The following is a 19,752-nucleotide window of genomic DNA, read 5'->3' as shown; positions in this document are numbered from 1 at the left end:
TATGAAATATCTTAAATTACGAACATTCAGTAAATAAAACGAGATTCGCAATTGGTCATTAATGCAGGTCGTAATCATTAGAATTGGAAGCATTTACTGACATTTGTGCTGTAATCGACTTGTTTTACTATAATTATATCTTTACGTACGAATTCTAAGTAACAACCTGATTGAATTTATCATTATTCATAGTTTTTGTTAATAAACATGTTTCAAAGAACGATATATTCAACAGAAATAGAGATTACAGCTGTTTATTTTGCGTAAATTTTAAACGCAGATAGCTTTTTATGTTAAAATTGCTGAAATTTGGCATAGACGTATAACATAATCTGGAAGAACACATAGGCCACTAATTACTTAAGTTTTTTTTAATTCCGCGCGAACGGAGTCGCGGGCGAGAGCTAGTAAGATATAGTTATATAACATATCTGCACATAACTGTTGCATCGAAAGGAAGAGGTTTCACATCTGCGGTTACCTTCTGCACATTACCGGCAAAGCTTTACCGAACATGGCGGTATAAATTGCATTCCATATTTTCTATTGCCACCTACTTTTTATATATACCTATTAAATTATACAACATCTTTCAAATACATATGTGATATCTTTCAAGAAAAAATGAAAGCATTGTTTATATAGTACAGAAACATTCATATCTCAATGTAAGAAATTGTTGAAGGAATATAATAAAATTAATAAATTAAGAGGCAATAAAATGAGCTCTATATTACATATATTTGTTTGTTCTTAGAACCATACAGTAATTACCCTTGTACTAACGATACTTAGTTGTTTTGCCGCAGTTTACAAGGTCAAATAATATTATTGGATCAACGTGAATCTGTTCTATGCTATTAAAATACGATTTCAACAAGATCCATCTTCATATTTCTGTCGAAATTCCCTTCTCGTTTCTTTGGAGTTACTCAAAAAAAACTCATTGTAATGTAATTTGGTATTGCACTAACGTACACAAATCTCGTGGGAATAATTGTTTTAAAATGTTTCTTTGTTTACTAACATCATATATTGACCAATGGTCTAATGAATGGATACTTTTTACTCCTCATGAATTATATTAAATTTGATTCGAAATATTATGAATACTTAAGTAATTAATTAAGAAACGGCTTAACTCACGTGTGATCGTCCGGTGACGGCACAGACTAGTTTCGGACCCATCGGGGGTCCATCTTCAGGGCGAGTGTTTATTCCGAGGACTTCGCGGTCGCGTCGCGTCTCTCACTGATTTCTGACGCGTTTCTTAATTAATTAATTATGATGTCTCACAAAAGTTTAAACAATTTAATTATTATGAATACTTTCAAAGAGAGTTTAAGTTCAATCTACTTCAATAAAATCTTACTAAATAACAATTGTGACCGACGTGTGTTTTCTATTTCAGTAACAATTCAACCTTGCGACAGCGCGCGGCGATCTGCTCAACGGAGAAGAGTGAGTTTTGGTTACTTTCAAACTTATTTAGTTTCTTATAAGAAATTATCAATACAGCATTTATGTAAAGTTACACTGTCTATGGTCTACTTTTTAACGTGAGGTCAAAGTTTAATATTAAGTTATAATTATATATTCTTTCGTACTCTAGGACTCCCGCCTGGAAGTATCTGCGCCGGCTCCGAGCGCGGAAAGCCTGCAGGCGCTAGCGCAGGCGGTGGGCGCGGCGGGCTTTGAAGCCTACACTGAGGGCAAGGCGCTCGTCAAACGCCTCATACCAGCTCAGACGCAGCCCGATCTCGATGTTGTTGAACATCAAGGTTGAAACTATTATAGTTATTATTTGAACACTACTTAACGAACTGCTTTAGTAAACTAAGAAGTGAATTTTTTTTTTTCTTTTTTTAAGCTAAAGTAACAAATGAACTTTCCAGGAATCATAGGCCGCGCCGGTGTAGACTTTCCGGCGTTCCCGAGCATTCCCAACACAGGATTCAACTGTAAGAACGTGCCCACTGGATACTATGCCGACCTGGAAACCGATTGCCAGGTATACATAACGCTACTTACGAACCATTTTTACTAAAATAAACAGACCTCTTGTTGTTTATAAGCCACATGAATTACCCATTAAAAAAACTTCTAAATAATGTAATCCGTACATTCCAGGTATTTCACATCTGCGACACATCACGCAAGATTTCGTTCCTATGTCCTAACGGTACCATCTTCAGCCAGTCGCACCTGATCTGTGACTGGTGGTTCAAGGTGGACTGCGCCTCCGCTCCCGCCCTCTACGAGTCCAGCGCAGAGTACTACTCCAACGAGCAGAAGAAGACGCAGAGGGTGACTCCTACTCCGATCAAAGTCCCTGACCTGCAGCACATCGGCGAGTCCAGCATCAGGCCTGAACCAAAACGCGCACCTATTGTTCCAAATACTACTGAAAAACAGCTGAGAAATCAAAAATATCAAGCTGAAATCCCACCTAGCGGCTTTAAAGCATCCAGAAGATTCCAAACTCTGTTCCCAGAACCTAATCCCACTCAGAAAACTCAAGGCACTACACCATTCAAAAACAAACAAAAGAATTTGGTTCAGCTCATAGCTAATAACTTTGGTAATGTTCCAAAAAGGACGACCGTCCCCATATTTGAGTATTCTACTAGACGCAATTTCATAGGTTTAAATGAAATGCAGGTCGCCGCAGAAACGGCTTCGTTCGCTCGCAATCAGAACCGCCAGTACTTACAGGACTACAACAAGACTTACCGTCCTTACCCGGTTTATACACCAAACCTAACGTCCGCACCGGAAAAAACGAAAGCTAATTCAAGTCTAACTACTTTGTATAATTTAAGAGATAAGTATTTACCAGAAACGACACAAAAACCAACAACAAAACCAGTAACTTCCGCTCCATATAGCAAAAGCTACACCGAAATAAATTATAATCAAGAACCTTATACGAGACCCGGCATTTCTTCCTTGAAAGACTTCCTTGAAAAAGAAAAAAATAAAACATTAGCTAAAACGACAACAACTGAAAAGTTCGTTGAGGTTTCTTCTACCACAAACAAACCGAACATCATATCAGAAGATAAAAAAGTCACTATTGAAACCAAGAGCAGTTTTGAGTCTGTTACCAAAATACCAGACGTGACGCGTGAAGATGATGATTCTATTGAATCATCGTCATCAGATAGAGTAAACTCATATACTACAAATTTCGTTCCAGAAACAACCGAACCGTCATATCAAGAACGTAGAGAAAGGTTGATTAGTAAACTTAACTTCGAAGCGTTTGGGCCAACAGAACCAACATTCAAAGCGACCCTGACAGAGAAATACTACGGCAATTTGCCGAATAGACCAGGACTCATTGTACCACCATCACTGACACCTAAAACTCTTCACTCTCTCGCTATTTACTACGCAACTGGACTGGACAATTTAGCAACAACAGCAACACCCGAAGATGAAGAAAATACTACCACAACATTTGATGAATACGACACTGTAGAAGACGGGCTGCCAGCTTTGTTTAGTCAGCACACTGTTAACAAATATAGTAGCCTATTTGGACATGGAAATAATAATGTCGATCTACGAGAAAATATGAAACTTGACCCTAATAGTACTTATAACGAACTAGTGGATGATCTATCTACACAAATGAGTCAGAACCCACTGGCCGCGTCGCCACAAATTAGAGAACTAGCACAGGTTTTTACACACGCTCTATCTGCATATCTTCAAGACCCAGTACAATTTAGAAAGGTCCTATCAGACATAAGGCCGACGCCGCCTAACTTTAGGGATATGTTGACAACGGATGAACTGTTATATAACACTGAACCTACAACTACTATAAATGAAGATGACCAAGAAATACTTGGATTTTCCGATGAACACAAAGAAAATGCTCCGTCGGTTTCATTAAGGCAAGGAAAGGCTATTAAAACAAGCGCTGAACTTACTACTATAAACTACCCAACAACCACACCGACCCCAACCACTACAGACATTGTAACGACTCCATCTACGACTACCACAATCAGGACTCCCTTCAAATGCTGCGGTAGAATATCAGCGTCATACACAACTGCCGCGCCATCGAAAGAACCTTTTACAACATCGAGTCCATTTACAAATACTGCCGCTGTTCAAATTAATACATTATCAAACAAGCTAGAAGAGAATATTGTTTCTACGACGGAGAGCAACGATAAGATACGGGTATTCGGTGGATTCCAAAACAATCAATATCAGGACAACGGCAAAAATACAGAATCGTTTGACGATTACGCTGAAATAACAAAGTTACCTTCGGCTTGGGGAATCGACGCTACTTTAGCACCCGCTACAAAAGGCAATATTTTTGAAAGCAAAAGAATTAAATATACCAGCATATTTGCTGAAACCACGCCTGTATACTTTACTGAAACCGAAAGTTTTGAATTGGACAACGAGGAAGAACTGCAACGAGCTCACAGTCAATCTTTCATTACACCACAAGGTAACAATGTTAGACAGGGAAAACAAATCAATTACGATGAAACAAAAGGCAATGTGAAAAAACCATCCGAAAACTTGGAGGCACCGACGCCATCTAGCATAGAGACTACTACATTCCTAACAACTACGGATCCTACAACAACTTTGAAAGAACAACCGGAATCCTTACCAACCATATCTTCCATTTCAAACATATTCACTTCTCCAGACAGCGACAAAACTACCTACCAGTTACCTACAACCTATGAAAATTGGCAAAGCACAATTATGCTCGATCCTATAACTCTAAATGATGGTCTAAGCGTAACTGGCGGCGACCGCAACGACTCTGATCATGAACAGCAAACTAGTTCCTGGTCATTGACTACAGTTACAACTCAGGAACCTGAATATACAGAAACAACTGAGCCCTCAACAGTCGCTAGCGGTCTAGCAACGCTCAGCGGGAGAACACAAGAGAGATATGGTAGACTTCTAAAAGATTCTACCACTAACACTCCTCAAGAAATAACAACAGACACCGTTATAGAACAAGCAAAGGAAATCATGGGAGGCATGAATGCGACGACAACGGAGAAACTAATGAACGTTATGATGAAAACAAAATCAAAAACAGTCAAGAGACTTATTTTACTGTTGATCCAAACATGTGACGATGACCACAACTCAACCGCTGAAGCATCTAAGAGGGCTTTACTTGAGGCTTTAATGGCCGTTTCTCAAAAAGATATGGAAGAAGTGGCCAAAGAACAAGCGGCGACAGAGTCTCCCAGTACGACGCCTGAATATGATTACGTGAAAACCACAGTATTCAGAAGACGAATGGACAGTTACCCAGAAAACATCGAAAGTGATAGAAGAGGCAAAAGTCTAAGGTTTGATGCTAGTGATATTAATTCTTTATCGCATTCTACAACTATTGAAAGCTTTAAAACTGGTGAAACTGAAATACCGACTACGCCAATCCCGACTACAGTAGGTGTTCGTAAAAGTATCAAAAAGACTGCTACAAAGACAATATCAGAAAATGTCAATTATCCATCAGTTAACTGGCCATCAGCTCAAGCTAGAGTTGCTTCACAACCTGTAAATTTAAAAGGCACATCGGATACAAGAGCACTAGAATTGTTAAGATCGCTTTACACTATCGCCGCTAGATGGGGTTGAAAACAGAACAAATTTAATGAAGGTTATGACTACTTTTTAATTTAAGGTTTGTTTTTTTCTCTCTAATTTCTTGCCTTAAACTGATGGACAATTAGTGTTAAGATTTGTCTCGTTTATTTAAGTAGATAATGAGCTTGAATTTGCTCATCTTAAAAAATAGCATTTTATCTTTGATAGTTATACTCAAAACACATGTAAAAACTGAAAACACAAAAAGTAGCCAATAATTGAGTTTTAAATATAATTTTGTTTAGAAAGAAAACAGTATTGCAAAATATCGAGAAAGTATTATAGAAATAATTTAACTTTGCCTTTCTGAAATTGTTAATTTTTAAATAGAAATTGCAAAATTCAAATGGAAATATTTTTGGAATCATTTACTAAAAATATGAGCGGGAATATTCGTTTAAAATAATTTTAAGGCGTCTTTGTATTTTTTGTTTTAAAATAAAAATAAAACAAATATGTATATTATAATAAACGTTGTAATTTTAGCAGATATTTTTTAGGTTAAGTCTTGCATAGAGAAAGTATAAAATCAGTTAGAAACAACGTTTAATTTTTTGTTTAAATCCAATTAAGTACATATTAAAGTTAATTTATTATAATTTTGTTGTAATTAAGCGATTCTTATTATAATTTAAATATTTTTACATTTACTTCTCACATTTGAGTTACCTACTATTTAGTCTGTTAAATAAAACTTATTGTTTCACTGCCAATTACTTTATACTGTGTAAATTAATTTAGATATAATTAAGATTTAATTAAGAATAGTTACGTAATTAGGTCAGATTTTATAATAAACTTTTTTTATAAAATATCGTTTTTTTTTTTATTTAAATAATTTCAAATTAGGAAAAATTTATGAATTAGTAAATAAAACAAATAAACAATTATAACTTTATTTATTATTTATATATCTGAGCTGTCATTTAGTGACAACTGCCTTCTTTGTTGTTTTCTTCACCATCTTTTTCTTCAGATAGTTTTCAACATCCTGGTCGGTGACCTTGTGTCCTGGCTTGAAGTAAGCCTTCAATCTCTTCCTCTTAGTCATCATCAGCTTGGATGCTGCGAGAGCACCACGTTGTTGTAACGACTCAAAACGATCACGGAGAAGATTAACTGAAAATATTTTAATAAATTAAAGAATATTAAAAAAATGAAACAAAATAACCTTAAAATTAATGCGAGTCTAATTAAAGTTGTTACAACTTTTACCATAAAAAAAAATTAATACGATTTGTAATAACGTCATCTATCTAAAGTCTATACAAAATATGAAATGACAAGAAAGTCATAAAATTGCAGTATAACAATTATAATTTTTATTAACAACATAATCGTGGATTTCTGAGCCCAAAGTCCCCGTTTAAAACATATCATTATGTTAGTTATACAGAGATTTTTATCTCAGAAATCAACAGTAAGTGAATTAATTATTAACATTATAAATGCAAAAGTTTAAACTAATGGATAGATATTTGTTTGTAGGTATCTCTGGAATGACTTAACGGACCTAGATGAAATTTGGCAGAGATATAGGACTTAGTTTTTTTTTAAAAAAATTCAATTTAGAAACATTAATTATCACATTCAGACTTCTATAACAGTGTGGGTTCATGATGAGTGAAGTGTTACCAGTGGAGGAGATGTTCCTGAGGTCTCCGGAGAGCTGTGCAGGCTCCACCAGGTCAGGTTGTGGTGCGGGAGTCCTGTGAGCGCTGAGTGCTGGCGGGGCGGTGGCGGCGAGCAGGGCGCGGCGAGCTGCGCGCTTCACACGCAGCGCTTCTTCACGCTTCTCTTTACCTGATATCAATGTTTGTAGCTTCCGTAGCCTATGATATAGGAAATTTTAATTAAATTTAAACTAAAATAATTTAAAAGTATGTGGAAAGACAAGTAAATTATATATTTATCTGCCACATTCAAAGTTATCAATTGATCATCGGGAGACTATAAGTTTTAATTTCTTACATTAATACTACACTAAGGAGGATTCAATGACACTTCAATGGAAAGAAAATCAAATACATTTTGACTTAAACATATGTTAAGCTTTTTTTACCAAACCTCATTTTCACCAAACCATGGTTATTGAAACATCATTATGCAAAATGCAATCTTTATCAATAAAAAGTACTTAAACAGAAAGCAGCGATCAAAGGGTTAAAATACTTGTTTAACTAAATAGTGTTTAAGAGTATTTCTTGAGTAGTATAGTATAAAGTTACTAGCTGTCGCCCGCGACTCCGTCCGCGCGGTTAAAAAAAAAAAATAATTTTATGAAAAACAGATGTTGGCCGATTTTCAGACCTACTGAATATGCTCTCAAAATTTCATGAGAATCGGTCAAGCCGTTTCGGAGGAGTTCAAGTTCGAACCCCGTGACACGAGAATTTTATATATAAGATATTTGTCTATCCGTATAGATTTCAACATAAGTTAGACAACATGGAAGATATTTTTTAAGTGTAATATGTGTAAACTTACTTGTAAATATCAGTGATCTTCTTCTTGTCAATCTTCTCCCTCTTCAATCTCTCCCTCTCTGCTATCCTCTCCTTCTGTTTCCTCCTCGCCTTGTGGTCTTTCTTCTTGTTTTTAACGGGAGGATTGATCGCCTTGTACTCATTGTCTGTGTCATTATCCGAGGGTGTAGAGGGTGAGTTTGCAGGGTTGTGTGGCTTCGGCAACCCCTCACTCATTTCCTCACGCCATTGATTCTGTAAACATTATTTATATTATATTATATAAAAATTATCTCCATCCTTTTAAGATATGTGATAGTTAAATATGAGACGGACCTCTTTCTCATGTGGTGTGAGTCTACTGAACAAGCTGGTGGTAACGCGGTGCAGATGCGCCTCCTTCTTCATCAGCTTCTCCTCGTGTTGTACCACCTGCTGCAGCAAATCTTGATGCTCCTAAACAGAAACAATGTTAATACATATTTATATATTTTCAAGTCTACACAACAACACAAATTAATATAAAATGAATAAGCGAGAAACCCTGTACAAGCGAGAGTTGTTATCCAGTCCTGACGGATGACTTCCATAAGCAAGAAAAATATCTCAGTCCGTTGGAATTTCGCTTATCCAGGTTTGACTGCAGTGATATATACAAAACTCTATTAATATGAACCATATGACATTTATTAATAATAAAAACGATAATACTTCTCGTTGAAGCTTGAAAGTTAAAGAGGTTTTTAATTTAATAAGATTTAAATATAATCAATAATAAAACTGTATTTATATATTACCTGATATGAAGGGTTGTAGCTGACACCAGGATGCGGAGTGACAACAGCGGGCCTGGTGACCAGAGTCTTGGGAGGTGCTGGCTTAGGACGTAAACGTTGCTCAGGTAAAACATTGTGTAACTGAGCCTCCGTTGATATGAAGTCATCGCATAAAGTAGACGGAATGCCTTTAACCTCCGGCACTAATAATTGCAAAGATATAAAATTATAATTACGCTACATAGATTGTTTATACCTGAATATGCTGATCAATAAATTAGGAAAGTCATGAATCTAATCATGAGATCATTTCAAACTCATGACACTAATTTTTATCTAAGTATTTTATCTTCTCAGAACTCATTTGCCATATTATATTCATTAAAACTTTAATTTTTAACCAACTTCAAAAGGAGGTTATATTTTTATGTGTGTTACCGCATAAAGCCGCATTCACATTTGCCTGACGTGTCGTGTCGTGATGCTTTCTGTCGTGATGGCTACTGTTCACATCTATGTGACGCGTTATGACGAATTTTTAATCAGTTCCGTTATAGCTCTCGGAGAGTTTACACATTCGCAATGTTTTTTCATGAATCATCCGATTCGGATTCAGATTATGAAGAAGATATGCAGTTATTGGCACTGGCAACACTTCTAATAAAACAAAAAAAGAGAAGAAGATATTGGATACATCCAGTAAATACAAAAAGATAGTTTAGTTTTAATAGATTGATCCTTATATTGTTTACATTTTGTATCATAAATCGCTTTATATTGTCGTACGTACTCGATCAGCTCGTCGTCCATACCTTCTGACGCGTCACAACACGACACGTGCGCGTGCACACTAGTCCGACCCGCTGTGTCGTGTCGCTGCGCCGTCCCCCGCACCTCACCCAACTGACGCGGACCGGGATCGCTACTGACGCGACACGACACAAGTCATCACGACACACTGCGTCAGAGAAGTGTGCACGCAACCATATTAATTGTATGAGACCGATACCTTTCTGACGCTTCACGACACAACACGTCAGGCAAATGTGAACGCGGCTTAACTCCGCCCCTGATGCTCCGATTTTTATAAAAAAAATTACAACGAATGTATTAACAAAGTACAAATACTTACCATCCTCACCCCATATATTTTTATCAAATGTGTTTCTTATTTCTTTTATCCTTCTCTTCTTATCTCTTACAATTCTTCTATTCTTACGAGCTAACTCAACTTTCTTCAAATAAGCTCCCTTTTCAAATTGTTTCTTTAGAGATAGTTTACTCAAAGCTGTTGGTTTTGTGCCCACTGGATTGACATGGTTGCGTTTGGCATTCGGATCTTGGACCTAAGACAAAATCATTTATGATATTATGCTTAAAGTTGTTCTAGTAGTAATGTAAGTGTTTTAGTAAAAAAGTATATTAAGCCTAATTAAGTTAAAATAACAAATGTCACAGACATGACAGTATTTCAGAAGTGGAAGGTCATGGTAATTTTGCATTTTAATAATCTTCTATCTATATACAGTCAAAATCTGTTATAACAACATCGAAGGGACTACTCATATTGAGTCGTAAAAACCAATAGTTGTAACAACCAGTGACAGGTATTAATAGGAAAGATATGTAATAACATTCAGCCAGGACCTTTGATTTTGGTCAATTTAACCGGTATGTTGTTCTAAACGATGTCGCCATAAACGGTTTTGACTGTATATAAAAGAAAGTCGTGTTAGTTACACTATTTATAACTCAAGAACGGCTGAATCGATTTGACTGAAAATTGGTGGGGAGGTAGCATAGAACCAGGAAACGGACATAGGATAATTTTTACCTCGTTTTCTATTTTTTATTCCGCGCGGACGGAGTCGCGGGTAAAAGCTAGTTTTAGTATATAGTAAGTGTAGTATGTAGTATGTACTCTAGATATTTCTTTACATAATGGCAAGTAATAGACTTGTAGATTATATTCCACCAGCCATATAACATTAAAACTGTTTAATTTCAAAGTAAATTAACCTTAGAAGTAGGAAGTAAGACTTCATAACATTTAGGTGTCTGCGGGAGGAGAGCTCTTTTTTTCTGTTTTAGTGTCAGCGGCTTCACATCAACCACCTCAGGCTTCTCCTCACCCACTGTGTCCACCACAAACAGTTCTGAGTCTTTTTTGGTTTCAAATTTACTGAAAATAAAAATTCATATTCTCTATTCTGGTATTAATTCCACAACGAATTAGCTGATCTAGATAAATATAATTTTATTCCTGCTTCCATAATTAATTTCCTGCTTTACCTTCTTGTATTAAAATTGACATTGAAGATTGCAAGATATTTAATATATTCACTTTTTAGCAACATTATTAGCGACTCTATTTTACTAACTTTACTAAGAATTTTAAGTGATCGAAATTACAGCAACTTATTTTGTAACCACAACCAAATAAACATAACCTTACCCAAGCCTTTCTTCTAAGCGCTGATCTTCCAGAAAGTCCTCAACATCCTTGATATCACAGTGCTTACGCCAGGCTTTCTTATTCTTTTTGGAGACATGCTTTTTCTTTTTAATGAGAGACATATTAAAAAATATAAATTCTAATTATACCTAAAGCACGCCCGACGTACACACGTCAACGTAAAAAGACTCGTATGGTCTTTGCTTGTCAACGTCAACATTACGTTTGACATTGGTCAACAGATGTGTTAATGTCAAATAAAAGCAATAGCTTTCGACTTTCTGCCACATTTATTTAGAGTTATTGTGGTTTTAGGAAGCAGTTGGTGTTTACCTAACATTAATTGTTGTAGTTAATCACAAGTTTATTATTGAATTCAGCGAGTATTGAATCCAAAATTAGTGTATGTATGAAGTAAAAGTAACGCAACATTTGAGGGGTTCAAAAGAATGGAATGGTTTTTTATTAATTAACAAAAATAAAATAACAGAATTATTAAAAAATGTACTTAAAAATATGTAACAAAATTAATGGCATTGTACAGGTGGTAAAGTGATTTTTTATTTTTCATCGCAGTCTTCCTCTTCGTCTTCTTCTTCTTCTTCCTCTGCCTCCGCTGGTTCGTCTTTAGCTAACTCTGGAAAGAAAACTTTCTTCACAGGCTATGTTTGTGTTATCGTGTATGAGCAAAGACAACTGGTCTATAGATGATATGTTTATGTCTGTTAACTGTTTTGTTAAAGTTCAAATCTACAAAAATACGTGGTTCGCTATCGTGTTAATTCAATATCTCCTTAATATATCTATCAAAATCGTAGTTAAAATTACTTCCCATACTGTACAAACCTATTACGTAACTCTTTAATAAAACAAAGATGATTATATTTACTAAAAGAAAATTAACGATTGTTTTCAAACGAAAAAAATGTATAACAATCAAAAATTAAATTATTTATTGTTAGTCATATTTGTTACTAATTTCATATACGTAACATTGGACATTTATTTAATTACTTTCGTTGGTTTGATGTTCACCTAGATATAAAACATTTGAGTCATTAAGATGCCTTATATGAACTCAATGTTCCTAATCTATGTATATCTGAATTCGTGTCTAATAATTGAACATAACTTGATATTGGTAATTTCGTTAATACCGGATACGATTTAACGGGTATAAGTTTAGACGGTCGAATGTGAAAGTTTACGGAATTATTAGAATTTATTTGTTTTAATTTAGAGAACGAAGATAAATCAAGAATCAGGGGTTTCTGTGCTTTGTTTAATATTTGTGGCGGTTCATTTTTGTGCCATTTAACTTCATATAAAGGTAGATAAATTGGCTTTTCGCTGGCCGGTTCTGACTGAAGCTCCAGTGATGCTGACGTCTCTGAAATAGAAAGCACTCGCTTAACGAATCGTATTGATTCGTACATTGGCGAGGACACACCTTCAACTCTTGTTTTTATTTCTTTACATGTTTATACAGTAAGGGAAAAATTAAAAAAATCTTAAACATAATGCATGCACAGCTTAATAGATCTGGCGAAATTTCAAGAGCTGGAGACTATCACAATTCTTTATGAACGGTATTTTTTGTGCAATCATTTTGTCTTTTTATCTTTTTTTTCCTATTTTTTGTACCGCTAATCAGAAGATCACTATTTTACGTTAACCTCATTAAAAAACTGAACTCCTAACGAAAATAGTAGATTCAAATTATACTTAGTACTTGTAGTTTTTGCCACCGAAACCAGAACAAAACATGCGTTAGTGCGATTCATTCATGCTAGATGATAGTGTTGTCGTACTAAAGTATCAAATATGTGCGGCATAACTATAATTCCTGGTAGTTATCTACCAATATCTACTGTTTAATTGGTATTTAAAATAAAAATAATATTAATCTTAGCTTTCTCTATGATTATATGGTTAAGGCATTGTAGATAAAAAATTAAGTTGTCTGAGAAATCATAGAGAATAGCAGAAATCTGGCCACAATTATTTGGGTGAGGAAGTTAGTCAAGTCAATAATTTAAGTGGGATGTCAAATGAGTCGGAAGGCCAAAAGTCAACAGTCAACATCAGTCACGTTTAAACAAAACAAAAGTAGTGTAAAAACAATAACAATTTTATTTTCGAAAATATTATTCCTTTTTACTTTTACTGAACACATTCGATTATGTGACATCACACTTAATCTTGCCAGTTACTTTTATATCCTTACTTCGTTCTTTTCCAAACTTTTTTGTTGTATAAAAATGGAAAACGCTAAATAATCATAATAAATATTGTTTTGTATCGTAAATCAAGAACTTGAGAAACATTTTCTATTCTAGCAACACTAAAAACCTTATTTACAATTTGTGAAAAAACTTAAAACTAGAGCCAGTATTACAATTGACGTAAAGTTTATGTAAAAGTATAAAAAGCTAAATTTACTTGTATTAAATAGGTCAATCTTTACTTTTCAATTATAATACTAGCCTTCAAAATATTTGAAATTTAGTAGTATTGTATTTATTTTTTGATTAATTAAATTAAAATATTTGATTCTGGCAACTCTAAAACAAAAACGTCATGTTCAAAATTACACCGAAACATCGGTTATTTTTTATATTGTTTAACAAAATTAATTAAAAATAAATTATGTAATATTTGATATCGGTCTAAAAAATATCTATAAAATGAACACAATACGCTAAATCTCAAATATGTTTACCTAAGACGTGTTTGTTACTGGTGTTGGTAGTCGGACTGGTGGTAATAGTCCTGTCCCTGTTCGGGCGCGGCTCTTTGCTCCTCATGGCTCGTACCTTCGTGCGAGGCGTCCTGCTGCTTGCCGGAGGCCAGGCCAGCCGCTGCGGCCTTCGCCGCCGCCGCTGCTGCGTTAGCTTGCGCTTGTTGTGCCGCAGCCTACGAAATTAAAAAAAGTAAAAAAACCATAGACGTTAATTGTTTTTTAAGGCCTAAACTGGTGAATATTATTAAGGTGTGACCGAAAGATAAATACTAAAAATATAAGTTGCAAGAAAGAAGGAAGAGAAACATGTTTATAAATTTACTTAAACACTTTATTCAGACTTTTGATTTACGATTTACGCAGATCTTGACGAGGACGAAGTTGTTTTTTTTATCTTCTAAAAGACCAAGGATATTCTTATATCTTCTAATACGTAAATCTTGACATCCTTCGTTTCCTGTTTATGAAAACGTTGCCTATTAAATTAAAAGTATGTTACATAATATGAAAACTCGCCAGCGGGTACATTATTAAAAGGCCGGGTTTCCAAGGATAATTTAACACCTAAGAATTCGTTTATTGGGCGCTTGAATTCGTATAGTGACCATTGTGTGGTGTGAACTTGCCACGTGTTTGTTACCTGTGCCTTCCTGGCGGCGGCCTGAGTGGCCTCGAAGTCGATGCGCACTCCATGCAGCTGTTCCTGCAGCGTGTGCAGCCGCTGCCGCGCCGCGCCCACCATGGCGGTCTGCGCGCCGAGCTCGCCCGCCGCCTGCGACGCCGCCTCGTTCGCGTTCTCCGACGTCGCCTGCGCCGCGTTCAGCGCCGCTTGGATCACGTTCACCTATACAAACATTAATATTACTTAATATATGATCAAATACAGCTAAACAGTAGAATGCTCCTGCCACAATAGTAACACCGACATAATCAATAGTTTGGTCCCTTAATTATTTTCGTCGACTTTTTTGCTATCTATCCTATTAAAATGTGAAAACTGAATCCTTGAATAGATATGCTCAATCAAAATAGAAATCAGCTCCCCCCCCATTCTTCCCCCTCATTTGTGTCAAGTTCACAAGTGCTCTATTAACAGTACTTATTTGACAATCAGCTGTGTATCAACTAGACAGGCTAGTGACACAACTGGAGCATGACGAGTGGCGAGGAAAAGTGTTACGTCACGAGACGACAACGCATGCACCGACAATAGATTCTTTACAAATAAACATCGATGTTATCAAGATAATTTCATTTTTATTATTAGAAATATATGTAGTCTTTTTAGATCTATTGGTCTTTATACAACTATGCGCGTAGGTAATTTGTATTATCTTGCATCTTGTCCTTTGACCCGTGCTTCGTGTAATTGTAATAAAACTTTGTCAGCTGTCAAATGATAATTATGACAGTTTTAATTTACATACATTCTTGGACCATATGGTCTAGTTTAACTTTGTATTATATTAAACCATATCTAAGTATTTCATTGTAAACTATTATTGTCGTTATTAAGACAACGATTTGTTTGTCAATACACTATATAAGTATCAATAATTTCATCAGATACGAATCTTTTTCAAGATCTTTCTCAACTCGGTTTCGTAAAACTACGAGGCGAGCAGTTTTTCCGCAGCTTCGGTCAATACCTGTAGCAACAGCCCGGCTGATTGCGAATTGATTATCTATTGTCCAAAATGAGAACGTTCAAAAAAACTAATTATAATTTTTTTGATATCAGTCACGCTTCTATAAATCTTGACCTGCTTTATAGCAAACGAATAAAACCTATGACATATTTTATGAAATTCAAGGATTCAGAGTAATTGTTTTTTTTTATTCGATAACTTAACAAAAGAATTATATTTTTGGACACTATTATATAAACATTATTAATAATTGATACGACATTTAAGAAAACTCTAGTGACGTATTAAATCATATGTTAAACTAGCTGTCGCCTGCGTATCTGTCCGTGCAGCTTTAAATTAAACTTATTAAGTAATCCAAGTGTTCTTCCAGACTATGTTCTACATTTAAGCCAAATTTCATCCAGATCTGTTGAGTCGTTCTGGAGATAGCTTCATCCGTCCGTCGCATTTATAATCTTATAAAGAAGTAAGATGTTATATATAGGATTTAAAATCTTTTAACTATTACAATTTTAAAGTTTTTGATAACAGTTATTCAAATTATTTGTGTATTATGACTTAACTGTATAATTTTAGTTTCAGTACAAGTCAAGTAAATTCCTTGCGAAGTTTACATAAATTATTGACTTTCAAGAAAATTTTATTTTTTACTTTGTTACGGTGCGACGCCACGTTTTACGCAATCCCATCGAACTGTCCTACGCAATATTGATGGTTAGTTTGGCGCGAATTTTTTGACTACACTTTTTCTATTTGAAGTCTATCGTTTTTTAAATTAGGTCTCGCAACCATTTGGCCGAATTTAAGAGGCACTACGATAAAACTAAAAAACAGCAGAAAATTGTAACATACTTTTGTGTCCGCGTTTAAAAAAGTATAAATTCAAAGGCTGTACTTGGGAGAGGAAAAGTAAAGATACCATCGTATTTATGCGTATGAAGAAAACATTCATTAAAACCATAAGATTACTGAAATACTTTAACTTCTAAAATTCTAAAAAAGAAATCAGGTACCTGGTGCATGGCTTGTTGCGCCGCTTGAGCAGCAGCTTGCGCGGCGCGCTTTGCCTGCTGCAGCTGCATCTCCTCGCCCTGCAAACCGACCTTCGCGTCCCGCACTTGCTGCTCCAGGCCGGACAGGATGACCTGCTTGCCGGCGAGCGCTGCCTGTGCCGTCGCACTCGCCTGAGCCGCTGACTGAGCTAAAGTGTTCTTTGCTACATAAGCCGCTTGATAAGCTGCCGCGACCTGGTTTCCGAGCGCTGTTTTCGCTTGATTAGCGGAGCCAACAGCTATAGTTCTGAGACCACTGCCGCTGCTGTAGCCCTTCTTAGCTGTGCCCCCGGCGGCCGCGGCCTGCACATCAGAGATGTACGCATCGTAGTGGCTCGCGGCTTCCGCTGGGTCCTGGCCTTTGGCGGACTGTGCTGAGTTGTCGTAGTCGTAGTTATATTCTGACGCCTGTGCAGACGAATCTCTATTCGCCGGCGCTGATGATGCGATGGAAAGGGTGCCTGTGTGATTAAACAGTTTGTTAGACCAACATTTTTGAAGTTTTCATCAAACTTTTAACATTTGGAATATGATAATCATACATACACGACAGGGGTTAAGTACTCGTACTTAACTTGTAATTTGCAGGTCCAGGGTTCGAAAATCGCCATGTACTAATGTGTTTTTCGAGTTTTCATTTACATATGTAACCCATAACAAATTAATTACCTACCTATTTTGAATTTCTATTTCAAGTTACGTATGCATTAACTGTGGTAAAACGGTTACGTTTAACTTAACATAACTTATCGTTTGATTTAACATTGCCAATCACGCGAATATGTTCGATCAAACAAAAAAATATTACGTTTCATAGAATCCTAACTTCCGTTTGTAGCGTAACGTACGTGTTAGTTCCGAATTACGTATTCGTATGACTTGTCTACCATTGCAAATTACCTCAAATTATTTATAAAAAAATACTTTCATGAGATGAAGGATACTATTTGGAGCTAATGTTACGATTTTCAGAAAATGCTTATAAATTAGCTATTCATTAAACACAAAACTTTATTATATCTTGAAAGCTGCAACGGGTTTGAAAACCACAGTGAGATGAGATTCAATCATTTGTCAGTTAAAAGCTTGTTCTTTTGACGGAAAACGAGCTAAGATCTTTTTTAAGCATCCACTTTTAACAATAATTCAACCCTATTAAATCATTTATGTAATTGACAAGTTAAAAAATGTTTTTTTACTCTTGTTCAATTAATTATCAGTTACATTTTGTGGGAAGAATCTTGTAATAAATTAAATGATTAATTATTCATGAAATTAAAAGCCAAAATTTAATATTAAATATTTCATTTAAATGTAAGACTATCGGAGTAAAAATATTTACCTATGAAAATTATTTTAAAGAAGTATTCTAAGAAAATCGATTTTGATTAAATCGTTTTTAAAACCCATCGTCTTATTTCATAAAAAAAATATTAAAATCCTACTTAGTACTCACCCACGCAAAACAAAACTGCTTGGAAAACCTTCATATTGCCGCCAGTCCAACTGAAATCACGTCAATTAAACATTAAACACTGAAATTTCCCAAAATAATATAAATTTAATCGAATCACAAATCGATAACAAAATCATCGATATTTATATACATGACTAAATGGGCGGGAAAATTAAAAAAGCAAAATCACTCTATGGTCCTAACCTGCCAGTACGTTCACAAATTGTTTAATATTTTTTGTTTTAGGTTCGGGGTGTGGTGGCGCCCCTGTGCCTACTCTGAAGCAATGTACCACTGTAACGATCAGCTCTTGTATTTATAGCTACTGTCCAAATCGCGGTGAACGCTGCCCAGTGATTGTGCACAACTTCACTACGAAAAGGAAAACAATAGATTCTTCTGTTACGTCCAGTCACGAAATAGGATGAATAATGTTACAATTTATTATTTTGATATTTTTCGGATTCTGAAAGATCTTTCATCAGCCTTTTAAAATCACGTTTACTGTATAGCAAATTTCCGGTAGTTTGTAGCAACGTCAATCTAAATACATAAAAGAATTCTATGAGAAACGCTACAGAGTATGCTAAAGGTTTTGAAAGATCTTGGTTAAACGAAGTGTAATTTAAACGTAAGTAAATTAGACTTGGATTCTATAATATGTGTGCCTTATTAAATGAACGAATTACTATTCTTTTATAAAGTTTCTCCTTCAATATTTAGAGGGCAGCTGTAATATATGGAATATACACAGAAGTACCAGAAGTAATTACCAAACTATCTGCTGAGACTCTCAAAACCATCGTTTTGAGCCTGTTTTCATGTCCTCTACTTTCATATTTTATTTTAAAAGTAAAAGGTTAACAAAGCGTTAGATTTAGTGGTCCAAAGTCACCGTAATAAGCAACATGATCGATTACAAAAGTCTGCAACAATTAGCTAACAGCTCCATTCAGTACAATACGTTACCACAACGACCGAAATATTCGAATCAATTGATCTAAAGAGTATCGATCTTGTAATTTAACTTTTTTCTAAAGTTAAGATGATTATCACAAAACATACTCGTAAAAAGGAAATAATAGAAAGAGATAATATTTGCGCATTCAAACTCTTACGTGAGTAAATCAGCTCTACCGGTTCAAAAGTTCAGATCACATAAACGTGAACCGTTGAGCTGCTACTCAATAATTAAATTAAAAGCACACAGCTCATCACGATAGATGTGTGAGCCGATGAGTTGCGAGATGACGATGACTGATGATCCTATGCAGGTACAAAACAAATTGACCTGCGGTGCGAGTCGGTTCACTGATCTGATTCATACATGTGAGCCGTATGTTGATCTGCAGTTCACCAATTTTAGTTGAGTTACCCTTGACTATTGATACTAGGCGTTATGTATATCTTGCATAAGGAAAGTACAGGTACAGCATCTTGCTAAGGGAAATCTTCTCGCACTTATTTGTACTGAAGGGTGAAGGGTGAATACTGAGGT

General features: G+C 35.5%; 3 protein-coding genes across 5 annotated transcripts; 1 reads left to right on the top strand and 2 right to left on the bottom strand.

The window, feature by feature from the left end:
• Positions 1-1,320: 1,320 nt before the first annotated feature.
• LOC106715549 (mucin-4) lies at positions 1,321-5,746 on the top strand. The gene is made up of 4 exons (XM_014508860.2): positions 1,321-1,461; positions 1,613-1,781; positions 1,896-2,011; positions 2,131-5,746. The coding sequence occupies exons 1-4, from the start codon at positions 1,321-1,323 to the stop codon at positions 5,644-5,646; spliced, it is 3,942 nt and encodes a 1,313-aa protein (XP_014364346.2). The 3' UTR covers positions 5,647-5,746.
• Positions 5,747-6,545: 799 nt separating this feature from the next.
• On the bottom strand, positions 6,546-11,538 carry LOC106715533 (ribosome biogenesis protein NOP53). Its single transcript, XM_014508835.2, has 8 exons — positions 11,352-11,538; positions 10,916-11,078; positions 10,029-10,242; positions 8,918-9,099; positions 8,457-8,576; positions 8,143-8,375; positions 7,291-7,487; positions 6,546-6,774 (listed from the first exon to the last, which is right to left on the bottom strand). The coding sequence occupies exons 1-8, from the start codon at positions 11,471-11,473 to the stop codon at positions 6,578-6,580; spliced, it is 1,428 nt and encodes a 475-aa protein (XP_014364321.2). The 5' UTR covers positions 11,474-11,538; the 3' UTR covers positions 6,546-6,577.
• Positions 11,539-11,893: 355 nt separating this feature from the next.
• Positions 11,894-18,554, bottom strand: LOC106715550 (uncharacterized protein CG45076). Of its 3 annotated transcripts, none has more exons than XM_014508863.2 (6): positions 18,459-18,554; positions 18,255-18,304; positions 16,760-17,259; positions 14,735-14,938; positions 14,168-14,267; positions 11,894-11,988 (listed from the first exon to the last, which is right to left on the bottom strand). In XM_014508863.2, the coding sequence occupies exons 2-6, from the start codon at positions 18,286-18,288 to the stop codon at positions 11,912-11,914; spliced, it is 915 nt and encodes a 304-aa protein (XP_014364349.2). In that variant the 5' UTR covers positions 18,289-18,304; positions 18,459-18,554; the 3' UTR covers positions 11,894-11,911. The 3 variants fall into 3 exon arrangements, with proteins under 3 accessions (XP_014364349.2, XP_045538131.1, XP_014364348.2); XM_045682175.1 differs by lacking the exon at positions 11,894-11,988 and adding an exon at positions 12,377-12,741; XM_014508862.2 differs by lacking the exon at positions 11,894-11,988 and having other exon boundaries at positions 13,988-14,267.
• Positions 18,555-19,752: the final 1,198 nt, after the last annotated feature.

Source organism: Papilio machaon, chromosome 18 (genome assembly GCF_912999745.1).
Source record: "Papilio machaon chromosome 18, ilPapMach1.1, whole genome shotgun sequence".
NCBI classification, from domain to species: Eukaryota; Metazoa; Arthropoda; class Insecta; order Lepidoptera; family Papilionidae; genus Papilio; species Papilio machaon.
Note: the sequence above shows the minus strand (reverse complement) of the source record. Positions and strands in the feature narration are given on the sequence as shown.